Genomic DNA, 12,261 nt, shown 5'->3' on the forward strand with positions numbered 1-12,261 from the left:
CAGCAATGGCCACGGTTGCCAAGCTGTGGAAAGAACCAAGATACCCTTCAACAGACAAATGGATAAGGAAGATATGGTCCATATACACTATGGAGTATTATGCTTCATTCAGAAAGGATGAATACCCAACTTTTGTATCAACATGGACAGGACTGGAAGAGATTATGTTGAGTGAAATAAGTCAAGCAGAGAGAGTCAATCATCATATGGTTTCATTTATTTGTGGAGCATAACAAATAACATGGAGGACAAGGGGAGATGGAGAGGAGAAGGGAGTTGAGGGAAATTGGAAGGGGAGGTGAACCATGAGAGACTATGGACTCTGAAAAACAACCTGAGTGTTTTGAAGGGGCGGGGGTTGGGAGGTTGGGGGAACCAGCTGGTAGGTATTAGGGAGGGCACGGATTGCATGGAGCACTGGGTGTGGTGCAAAAACAATGAATACTGTTACACTGAAAAGAAATAAAAAATTAAAAAAAATTTTTTTTTAATTTTTAAAAATTAAAATTTTTTTTAAATTTTAAGGAATGGCAAAAATAAAGTCAACAGATTATGAAAAAAAAAAGAAAACAATAGAGGGGTTCCTAAAAATTTTAAATAGAGCTACGATGTAACTGAGCAACCCAATTTCTAGATATATATCCAAAAGAAATAAAAATATACCGAAAGAGATATCTGTCCTCCCATGTTCATTTAGCCTTATTCACAACAGCCAGGATATGGAAACAATCTAGGTGTCTGTCAATGAATGAATGGATAAAGAAGATGGATCTATACGGACAATGGAATATTGTTTGGCCATAGGAGAGAAGGAAATTTTGCAATTTGCAACCAAATGGATGAACCTTGAATGCATTATGCTAAGTAAAACCAATCAGACAGAAACATACAAATACTATCTGATATCACTTATATATTGCATCCAAAAAAGCCAAAGTCATAGAAACAGAAAAGAATTTGGTGGTTGCAGGGGATGGGGGAAATGGGTAGATATTTATCAAAGTATACAAACTTCCAGTTATAAGATGAATAGGTTCTGGAGAAAATACATAGCATATTGATTGTAGTTGATAAACTGTATCATATACCTAAAAGTTACTAAGAGAAGAGATTTTAAATATTCCCACCATAATAAAGAATGGCAATTATGTGACATGATGGAACTGTTAGCTAAGTCTATGGAGTGATCATTCCAATATATGTAAGTTTATCAAATCAATACAGTTACCAACATTTTTTGTCAATTATATTTCAATAAAACTGTAAAAATTGACATTAGAATAGAAATTAAAAATCATCAAGGCTAAAGATAAAGAATGCCTTCCAAATGGCCAACAGATACATGAGAAAATGTTCAACATCATTCATCATCAGAGAAATACAAATAAAAACTGATTTGAGCTGCCACCTCATACTGGTCAGAGTGGCTAAAATTAACAACTCAGGAAACAACAGATGTTGGTGAGGATGCAGAGAAAGGGGAACCCTCTTAGACTATTGGTGGGAATGCAAATTGGTACAGCCACTCTGGAAAACAGTATGGAGATTCCTCAATAATTTCAAAATAGAGCTACTCTACAACCTGCAATTGCATTACTAGTTATTTATCCAAAGGATACAAACAGTGATTCAAAGGGGCACACATACCCCAAGGTTTATAGCAGCAATGTCCACAATAGCCAAAATACGGAAAGAGCTCAGATGTCCATCAACAGATGATTAGATAAAGATGTGGTATACATATAGATTGCATAAAGATGTGGTATATGTATACCACATCTTTATCCAATGTATATACCGTGTGTGTGTGTGTGTATGCATATGCATATACATATATAGGAATATTACTCAGCCATCATAAAGAATGAAATCTTGCCATTTGCAATGTTGTGATGGAAATAAAGGTATTATGCTCAGCAAAATAAATCAGTTGGAGAAAAACAAATGCCATATGGTTTCACTCATATATGGAATTTAAGAAATAAAACAGAGGAATATAGGGGAAGGAAAGGAAAAATAAAATAAGATGAAATCAGAGAGGGAGGCAAACCATGAGAGTCTCTTCACTCTATGAAACAAACTGAGGGTTGCTGGAAGGGAGGTGAGTGAGGAAGAGGTGATTGGGTGATGGCCATTAAGGAGGGCACTTGATGTAATGAGAACTGGGTGTTATATGCAACTGGTGAATCACTAAATTCTACCCCTGAAATTAATAATAAAGTATTTTTAACTAAATTGAACTTAAATAAAATAATTTATTTTTGTTACTTTTTGGTTCCTACCATTGATTCATAAATATTACTTTAAAATGTTAGGAGACACAAACGAGGAATAATAATGATAATCACCTATATTTGGAAGCAATCATGTTAACACTTAAGCTACAGCCACACATACACAATAGGTAAAAATTGTTCTTCAAAAAAACATATTACAAATGCCTTTCTATGTTAACAAATATTTACAAGATAATTTTTAGTGGATACTTCATAATCCATTGTATAGATACAGTCTTTTTGGATATTTACGTCCTTTCAAGTTTTTACAATAATTAACTTCCTCTTATGTCCATCAGTGAACTTAGCTTATGTCTATGAGTCAGAAGATGATATCAAGTTTTACCTCTTTTCTACTTTTCTACTATTTTACATAAGAAGACATTAATATTTCTTATAGAATTTCTCTCATATGAAACTTGAGACTGACAATTTCCACAGGATTATTGTGAGGCTGAAACATGTAATACTCAAAAATGCTTTGAGAAATTAAAAGATATTTTCAAATGCTAATTTCCTGACTAAATTACATTTTATATTAACAGGTTTAAAACCTCAAAAAGGATTTTGGACTCACTGGAATCTAAAAGAGCTCACCACAACAACCATTCATGGTACTAAGAAAGCACCTTCAACATCTGTAAAGGACAGGATTAAAAAGAGTCAGACACGTATAACGGCTGGTAAGTAAGTTTATTGTTAACTGTGAGATGAAATAGCCAAATAAAGTATATTACGTTATGAATTTATTATAATTTCCTCATGATTAATTCTTTGGAGGGTCTTAAAATAACACTTGATTTGTAGATTGATGTTATAATAGTTTGAATATTGCTTCACATTGCTTCACATTTTAGTTCTTCATTATAAAAGTGTTATGTGCTTAATTACATCTTCCCATTTGCCTGTTATATTTTTATATTATCTCTATCCTACAGTCTCATCAGTTCTAATAGCCTTTTTATAGATTTCTTAGGATTTTCTGCATGTAAAATCATGTCATCTGATATTAAAGAGCATTTTACTTCTTCATTTCCAGTCTATATGCCTTGTCTATTTTACATGCCTATGACTAGGACCTCTAAGAAAATGTTAACTAAAAACAGTGAGCGTGGACATCCTTGTCTCATCCCTGACCTTAGAGGGGAAATGTTACATTATTTGCCTTTAAATAGATTTGGTCTGCCAAATACATGCCTTTTGTCAGGTTGAGGTAGTTTCATTCTCTTCTTGGCTTGCTGAGAATTTTTTTTTAATGCATAGATAGATGTAGGATCTTAACAAATGCTTTTTAGCATCTATTGGGATGAACTTTTTTGTTTGTTTCAGTCTTATAATATAGTGAATTACAGGGATTGATTATCGAATGTTAACCCAACCCTGCATCTCTGGTACAAAACCCATTTGGCTATTGTGTTTTAACTTATTCATGTAACACTGGATTTAATTTGATAAAGTTTTGTTTTATTTTCTTGTATTATCCTGTCTCATTTTAGTAATAAGCCTTATGTTCCATCCTCTTCTCTTTTTAAAAAAAGATGGTGTAAAATTGGTATTTATTTTTCTTCCCATATATGGGAGAATTCACTAATGAAGCCATCAAGGAAGGCCTAGAATTTTTTCTGTGGGAAAGTTCTTAACAATAAATTCAGTTTTTCTAATAGGTGTAGGGCTATTCAGTTATCAGTTACTTCTTAAATGAACTTGGTTGTTTTGTGTGATTTTTTATTTTATTCCTTTAAATATTTTTGAGGTTTTTTTTCTGGGATGCAATCCAGTTACTTAGAAATACTTTGATCCATTTGAGCTTTCCTTTCAAGTTTCATTTGGTAGAACCAGCAACGTCTTTTGTTTAGGCCTAACTTGTTACACCTAATGAGGCAATACTCTTCTCAGTATTTTACCCCTTGCTTGTATAGAAGGTTTCCTGTCCGACTGGCTAGAATATGAGCTTTGTGTGAGCCTCAAGCAGTGTTCTGCCTGCTCCTCTCTGTGGGTGGCTCTTTACCAACTTCAGGCAAAGATTCAAGAATAACCCTCTGAGGATCTTTAGAATGCTCTCTGTGTGCATCTGTCTCCTTATTATGCTGACCTACGAACTGTAGCTTGCCAACACCTTCCTGAATGCTAAATTTTACTTTCTCAACTTAGTGAAACTAGTGGATTCTGTTTGGATTCCCACTCCTCCGTGTGTTTCTCTTTTCTTGGGGATTACTGACCTGTGCTGCCTATTGTCTAGCACACAAAAACCATTTTTTTCATATATTTTGTCCAAATTTTTATATGTTTAAGAAAGAAGAGTAATCTTGGGCCTTATTACTCCATAATAACTAGAAGTGGAAGCAATTATATGTATTTTTAAAAGATTAAGAGAAGACTTAAAATAGTCTTCTATATTCATTCTTTCTGGCACTTCATTCCTTGCTATAAATTTGAGTTCCTTGTGTTATTTCCCTTCAGCCTGAGCAAGTGCCTTTTGGCAGTTCTCATAGTTCAATTCTTCTAGCAATGAATTTCCTTCTTTACTTATCTAAAAACAGTGTTCATTTTGCCTCTATTTCTGAAGGATATTTTTGCTGGGTATAGAGTTCTGGATTCATTTTTCTTTTGCCTTTTAGCAACATATTCTGTTGTGTTCTGGTTTCTATTATTTCTAGTGAAAAGTCAGACATTATTCTTACTATTATTTCACCATGTCTAGGGTCAGAAACTTCTCCTGTCAAGGGCCAAAGAAGTCAATATTTTAGGTTTTGTTAGAAACATATCAGGTATTTTTCTTTACAACTCTTTAAAACCCTTCTTTAGGTTCCAAGTGATATGAAAAATAGGCCATGGACTGGATTGGACCTGCAGGGTGTAGTTTGTTGATTCCTACTCCATTCAGTATGCATTTTTTCTTCTGTCTACTGTTAAGATTTTTCTTTTTGTTCTTAGTGTTCAGAAATTTGTCCATGATGTGCTGACATACTGTTCTTTGTCTTCATCCTACTTGGCCTCATTAATTTTCTTAAAATTGTGATTTGATGTTTCTCACCAAATTTGGGAAAGTTTTTTGCCATTATTTTTCAAGTAAATTCTGTTCTATTTCTCTTCTCTGGGATTCCAGTTTACCACATATTATATTACTTAATGTCCACAGTTCACTAGGACTGTGTCATTTTTTTTTCAACCTTTTCTTTCTAAGTTTTATAGATTTTGTATTTCCATTTATTTCATTTTAAGTTCACTGACTCTTGTATGGTCTATGATCTACTCTTAATCCCAATAAATGAATATTTAATTTCATATATTGTACTTTTCAGTTAAGGATTCCTATTTAGTCCATTTTTTATTTTTTTATTTTTTTAAAGATTTTATTTTATCTATTTGGCAGACAGAGATCAGAAGCAGGCAGAGAAGCAGGCAGAGAGAGAGAAGGAAGCAGGCTTCCTGCCGAGCAGAGAGCCCGATGCGAGGGTCAATCCCAGGACCCTGGGACCATGACCCGAGCCAAAGGCAGAGGCCCCAACCTACTGAGCCACCCAGGCAACCCTAGTCCATTTTTTAGTAGTTTCTGTTTCTCTTCTGAGTTTCTCTTCATTATGACCACATTTTCTTTTAAGTCCTCAAACATATTTAAAGTAAGTGCTTTTAAGCTCTTGGCTGGTAATACCAATATTTGGATAAGTATGAGATTGATTTCTATGCCCATCTTTTTCTTGACTGAATCACAGTTTCTTGTCTCTTTTCATGTCTAGTAAGTTTTCATGTAATCTTGGGATTTTCAATGAAACTTTGAGGATATTCTACATTCTGTTAACCTCCACTAAACAATCTTAATTTTGTTCAAGTAAGTTACTTTGGCTGTATTCAAAGTCCAAATGCTTTGTGTCTGTGATGGTCAGCCACTTAAATCTCTACTTAGGACTTTTAGCCATCCAGCTATTCCTTTCTACCCATCCCTCTAAAGTTCCCTCTTTCTACCCTGAGTAATTCAGACATCACCCAAGGGTTTGGAGAGAGCTTATAATATTTAGATTCTGGGTTTCCCCTTCTGCAGCCCCTTTATTTCCAGGATTTCTAGAACTACCTCATTTTTCAGCCCTCTGGCAGTCCCAAATACTATTCTCTGACTCATTAAACCAATAATATTTCCACTTTGTATTTGAATTCCATCCATTTACATACTATGATGACTAACTAGTACCATCAGCGAAAAAGCTACTACTGCCTGAACACAAATTGCATGTACTAGATTTTCCCTCTTATAAGGCTCAGCTCCCCTTCAATTTCTATCTACTCTTAGTCATTCTCTGGTATCCCCAAATTGTTGTGTTTTTAAAAAATATTTTCAAGAATTTGTAACTTTTATCTTTGGGAAAGTCAGATTGATATAAGGTAAACATTTTACATAAATATTAACTTTATTTTACAATTTAAATATCAAATTTTTAAGTCACTTTTCCCCTAAAGACTGTATGTTGCTTCATTATCTTCTCTTAATTAGTCTAGCAGAGAAGTCTAAAGACAACTATTTTATTTTTTCTTTATGGTTAATTTATGGATTTTTTTTTTTTACTTTTCTGTTTAGTTGTTTCCAAGATTTTTTAAATTGTCTTTAAAATTGGAGAATGTCACGGAATGTGTCTTGATATTAATGACAATCTTCCTAGATTTTTCCTAGTGATAATTTAATTATAATTCTTGCATTTCTCTAAGCTCCATTGAGACCTAGTAAAGGTCTTAGCCAAATATTTCAAGTGAGACAGAAACTGACATGGCGAGACTGATGAGGGAGGGAGAGTACCTCTGTTTCAGACATTTAAACAAAAAAATTCATTCTATCATTGGAGAGTATCCTCCTAACACTGAGGAAATAAAATCTCTAGAGAAAGGTTTTCACATGGTATGCTATAACTGATGAACTGCTGCGGCATAAAAACTGAATTGTTATAGGAATCAATGAAAAAAAATAAGAAAAAGGCCACTGAATTTTGTTCACTTGGTAAATGTTGTGTAAACCAAGAACAAATATCTATTACAGAGTTAAAACTGAAAGGGCCCTGGAAGTTAAGCTGAAAGCAACAAAGTCAAGTCCCTAGGAAAGACCACAATTTTGTATATCATGTCTTACCCTTTTCAAGTGATTACCAGGCTAGCAGGTGCTCCGGCCTGCAGAGGTAAAATGACTTTGAGTAAAGCTTCTCACTGGTTTCCCAGTTGAATGTCTCATTTCAGTGCAACTTGTGCTTTTATTTTTTTTCCCCATTTTTAAATTTATTTAAATTTTAGTTAGTTAACATATAGAGCAATACTAGTTTCTGGACTAGAATTCAGTGATTCATCACTTACATAAAACACCCAGTGCTCGTCGCAATAAGTGCCCCCTTTAATACCCATCACCCATCTAGCCCATCCCCCACCCACCTCTCTCTGTCAATCTTGTTTGTTCTCTATCATTAAGAGTCTCTTATGGTTTGTTTTCCTCTTCTTTTTCCCCCTTCCCATACGTAATCTGTTTTCTTTCTTAAATTCCACATATATATGAGACCATATGGTATTTGTCTTTCTCTGACTTATTTCACTTAGCATAATCTACTCTACCTCCGTTGACATCGTTGCAAATGACAAGATTTCATTCTTTTTGATAGCTGAGTAACATTCCATTTTATATACATATATATATATATTTTCACATCTTCTTTATCCACTCATCAGTTGATGGACATTTGCGTTCTCTCCATAGTTTGGCTGTTATTGATAATGGTGCTATAAACATCAGGGTATATGTACCTCTTTGAATCTTCAGTTTGTATTATTGTCTCCTTTGGATATATACCTAGTAATGTAACTGCTGGATCATAGGGTAGTTCTATATTTAACCTTTTGGGGAACCTCCATACTGTTCTCCAGAGTGGGTGCACCAGTTTGTATTCCCACCAACAGTGTCCTCATCCTCACCAACACCTATTGTTTTTGTGTTATTAATTTTAGCCATTCTGACAGGTATGAGGTCGTTTCTCATCATAGGTTTGATTTTTATTTCCCTGATGATAAATGATGGTGAGCATCTTTTCCTATATTTGTAAGCCATCTGAATGTTTTCTTTGGAAAACATCTTAAGCTTGTGCCAATGGAGATGTGGATCTTTCAAGATCTCCTCCCATGTACTTTCCCTTCATGTGATAAAGTATTTTCAAAGACTTCTACAAATTTGGTTTTATTTCATAGGCTTCAGATATAATACCAGTTTATAAAACTGTGTTCTGGTGCTGATGCAGATTTTCCTATTTATGTTTCATAGTAAGTTAACTGCGCATTGGGAGATAGACTAAAGTAGCTGTGTTTATCTCACCATCATATGTAGAAGTCTCCTCATAAATGTGTTTTTATTACTGTATTTTAGGTAAGCATACAGAACAGTAAAGAACATTTCCCACATGTAATAAATATTTGTATTTTTCATATTTGCCTTATAAGCCTTTTATTTACAGGGTGTTTTTTTTGGTATCATTTCTAAATCTAGCTCCCCCTTTCCGAAGGTAATGACTATGCTGAAATTTATGGGCATCCATTCTGTCTATAATATGTAATATTGTTTTTATGTTCTTTACATAAACAAAATACATGAAACCATTTTGCATTTCAAAAATTAACAATAATCAACATTCAATAATTTAAAATAATAAGTATTAGCCAATTTTTTTGACCATAAAGAAAACATAGTCAAGTTGCTCGATAGACAGTCAAGAAGGTTTTTCTCTCTTTTTCTAGGAAATACTGTTTGTGAGCTTTTATTTCAATAATGTTTATTCCAAACATCCCTTATTTATATGTTGCTTCATGATAATCCTTGGTTTTTCAGAAGTTATTATTTCAGTATCCATGTATTGCAATCTAATATGAAGAAGATTCTGGGTGGTGAATTACAATGCTTGAGTTTTTAAACTGTATTTTAATGACTATTTTCACCTGAAATAAACATAAATATTATATTTGATTCAAACACACTTAATTTTAATAACAGGAAATCTTGATAAAATGTATCATATATTTTACTTACCCCTAAATATTTGAAAAATACTTTTTATATTTTATTCTAAAACATGAGTAGATTTTTCTATTTCTGGATGAGATCTTCTAAGTTTGGGAGAGCAGATTTGGAGTTTATGGGTGTTTCCTTTCATATAGTGCTCAAAATTAAAATTTAATAATTTATCTTAAACATATACATCTTCAATTTGAAGTATGTACTTCATAATGTCTGTTAACTTTTTTTGTAGAGCCTTATTAGTAATATTCTTATGTAGCAGTTCACTTTTATTAACCCTTATAAAGTAAGAAAACTGAAACATAAGAAATTAAGTAATAACTTACCCAAGGTCACATAACTGGTTAGTAGTGGAATATGAATTCATATCCAGGAAATTCTGGCCTTAGAGTCTGAACTCATAGCCAACTCACATGCTTCCTCTTAGTCATTTAATTTTACAAGCTTAGAAGTACATTAAGGCTTTAAATTGTCATCATAGGATAAGAGTTGCAACTTATAAGAGTGGCCATAGCCTTAATCCTTCATTCATGACTAATGTGAATGAGTTTTTAGATCCTTTCTTGGGATCAAATTTTAATACATGAGAAGGAAGGAGGGAGATATATTACTAGAAGGGTCAGAAAAAGAGCAGAAGACTGGGGGGAAATTTCACTTATTTCCAAACTTTGTATATGGATTCCTCTAGAAATAGCAGTGGTTTGGGGAATTAGAAACTCACATTCCGGGGCCAAAGTAGTCTGGAAGTGCAATGGCAACAAAGGGTTGGAATTTCTAATCTTCCGAAATTAACTGAGCCTCCACTGGGAAAGCAAAGGTCTGCCATGCACCAATGTTTTTGGCAGGGAAACTAAAAGGGCGATTGTACCATTTCAAAAAGTCATGAATTCCATAAAGAGGAGTTTGGGTTTGGTTTTGTTTTGTTTTTACGAAATAGCTTTTTCTCTAAATTTCTACTTAGATTGTGACTACTAGGAAATCTATGTGTTTATTTGAATTTTGAGGCTTTTATATTTCTCTAGGCCCCTAGCCTGCCTTTAAAGTTATCTTGCTGAGTTTTTATTTTAGCTAGTGATCAATGAGTACCTCTCCTCCACATAGTGTTTCAGAGATCCAGGCTGTTTCTGCCTTCTGGGGTCACCAGCCTATAGAACTGGATAGCCATTAGAATTAATCTGCACCAGGAAAATATAAGAGAAGTATTAAAAGTCTTGGCTAAAGTTTTAAATTTCCAGTTATAAAATGAATACCTCATGGGACTATAAAGTGTAGCATAGTGAGTTAGTTTATAATACTGTATTACATATTTAAAAGTAGGTTGGAGAGTGGATCTTGAAAATTCTCATTGCAAGAAAAAAATTTGACAACAATATATGGTCATGGACATTAACTGACTTACTGTGGTGATCATCTTGCAGTATATACATATAACAAATCATTATATTGTACACTTGAAATTAATACCTGATGTCAATTATACCTCACTTTTAAAAAGTCTTGGCTCAGAAGTTACCCACATCACTTTCAATCAGATGCCATTAGTGAGGACAAGCCATAGCTGTATTTAGCTATAAGAAGGGCTAGAAAATAAAAGCTGTGGCTGGGAAGGGGCTACATAGTGACAATTCTGTACTATGGAAAGGGGAGCCACACATTTTGAAATAAAGAGTAGTGTAGTAATCCTTATGTATAGAATGTTTTTGCTGTGACCAATAATAAGGTAGGTATTAAGTAGGGCATGTATTGCATGGAGCATTGGGTGTCGTGCATAAACAATGAATTCTGGAATACTGAAAAGAAATTAAAAAAAATAAAAACAAAAAAATTTGAGTATCAAAGAAAAATTTTGGAGAATGTACTTCTATCACCACAATATTGACAGTTTTTCAATACTTAAAGACTGCCTAATAGGTCAGTGGTGATATTAATAAATGTTATTTTTTGATATCATATAAAGAAATGTGTTAACATTTAGAAGATCTGCATAACTCACAGAACCAGTATTTTTCAAATGATCAGTACATTGTATTTTTAAAAATAATACATGGATTTTTAAAATGTGATTTTAGATTCCACATTGCAACCCACCATTAAGAAGTTACAACCTGTCAAGTTTTGGTGTACTATCAAAGAATATTCACAATTATATGAGAAGGCAACTCAAATACTCATTTTTCCAATTATATGTGTGATACCAGATTTTCTTCATATACATCAATATACAAATATATTCTTTAAAAATGTACCACAACAAAACAAATGCAGAAGTAAATATTGGAATGCTGTCTTCTACTAAGGCAGATGTTAAAGAGATTTTTTTAAATGTGAAATAATGTTATTCTTCTCAAAACTTTTCTTGAAAATAGTTTTTTTCCCAAGAAAAAAATAAGATGTGATATATGCACATACACACACAATAGACTACTACTCAGCTATTAAAAAAGAATGAAATCTTGCCCTTTGCAATTACATGGATGGAACTAGAGAGTATAATACTAAGTGAAATAAGTCAGTCAGAGAAAGACAAATACAATATGATTTCACTCATATGAGGAATTTAAGAAACAAAACAAACAAACAAAGGGGATAAAAAAGGAAAGAAGCAAACCAGGAAACAGACTTTTAATTATAGAGAAAAACTGATGGTTACTAGAGGGGAGGTGGTTGGAAGGATGGGTGAAATAGAATGGGGATTAAGGAGGTCATTTGTGATGAGCACCAGGTGATGTATTGAAGTGTTGAATCGCTCTATCGTGTACCTGACACTAATACTACATTAGGTTAACTAACTGGGATTTAAATCAAAATTTTTTAAAAATAGCTAGCTTTTCTATAAAGATACTATTTTGTTTTAATAAGAAATGAGTTTATTACTATTATTTTTAATGAACAAATATTCAAGATTTCTCAGTTTTAATTTCTATTATAGGAAATACTAATAGATGCAGAATCCAT

General features: G+C 33.2%; 1 protein-coding gene across 5 annotated transcripts in view; it reads left to right on the top strand.

Annotated features, from left to right (window-relative positions):
- The window catches only part of FAM227B (family with sequence similarity 227 member B), a 183,285-nt gene that overhangs the window by 35,815 nt on the left and 135,209 nt on the right, over window positions 1-12,261 (top strand). For 4 of the 5 annotated variants that reach the window (XM_032856532.1, XM_032856534.1, XM_032856535.1 and 1 more), the window contains one exon: window positions 2,822-2,959. In XM_032856532.1, the coding sequence (XP_032712423.1) occupies window positions 2,822-2,959 (138 nt within the window). Of the gene's footprint in view, window positions 1-2,821; window positions 2,960-8,661; window positions 8,696-12,261 lie in introns of those variants that run through there. The other variant, XM_032856536.1, reaches the window with a different exon arrangement.

Source organism: Lontra canadensis, unplaced genomic scaffold (assembly GCF_010015895.1).
Source record: "Lontra canadensis isolate GAN:19392208 unplaced genomic scaffold, GSC_riverotter_1.0 scaffold12, whole genome shotgun sequence".
Taxonomy (NCBI): Eukaryota; Metazoa; Chordata; class Mammalia; order Carnivora; family Mustelidae; genus Lontra; species Lontra canadensis.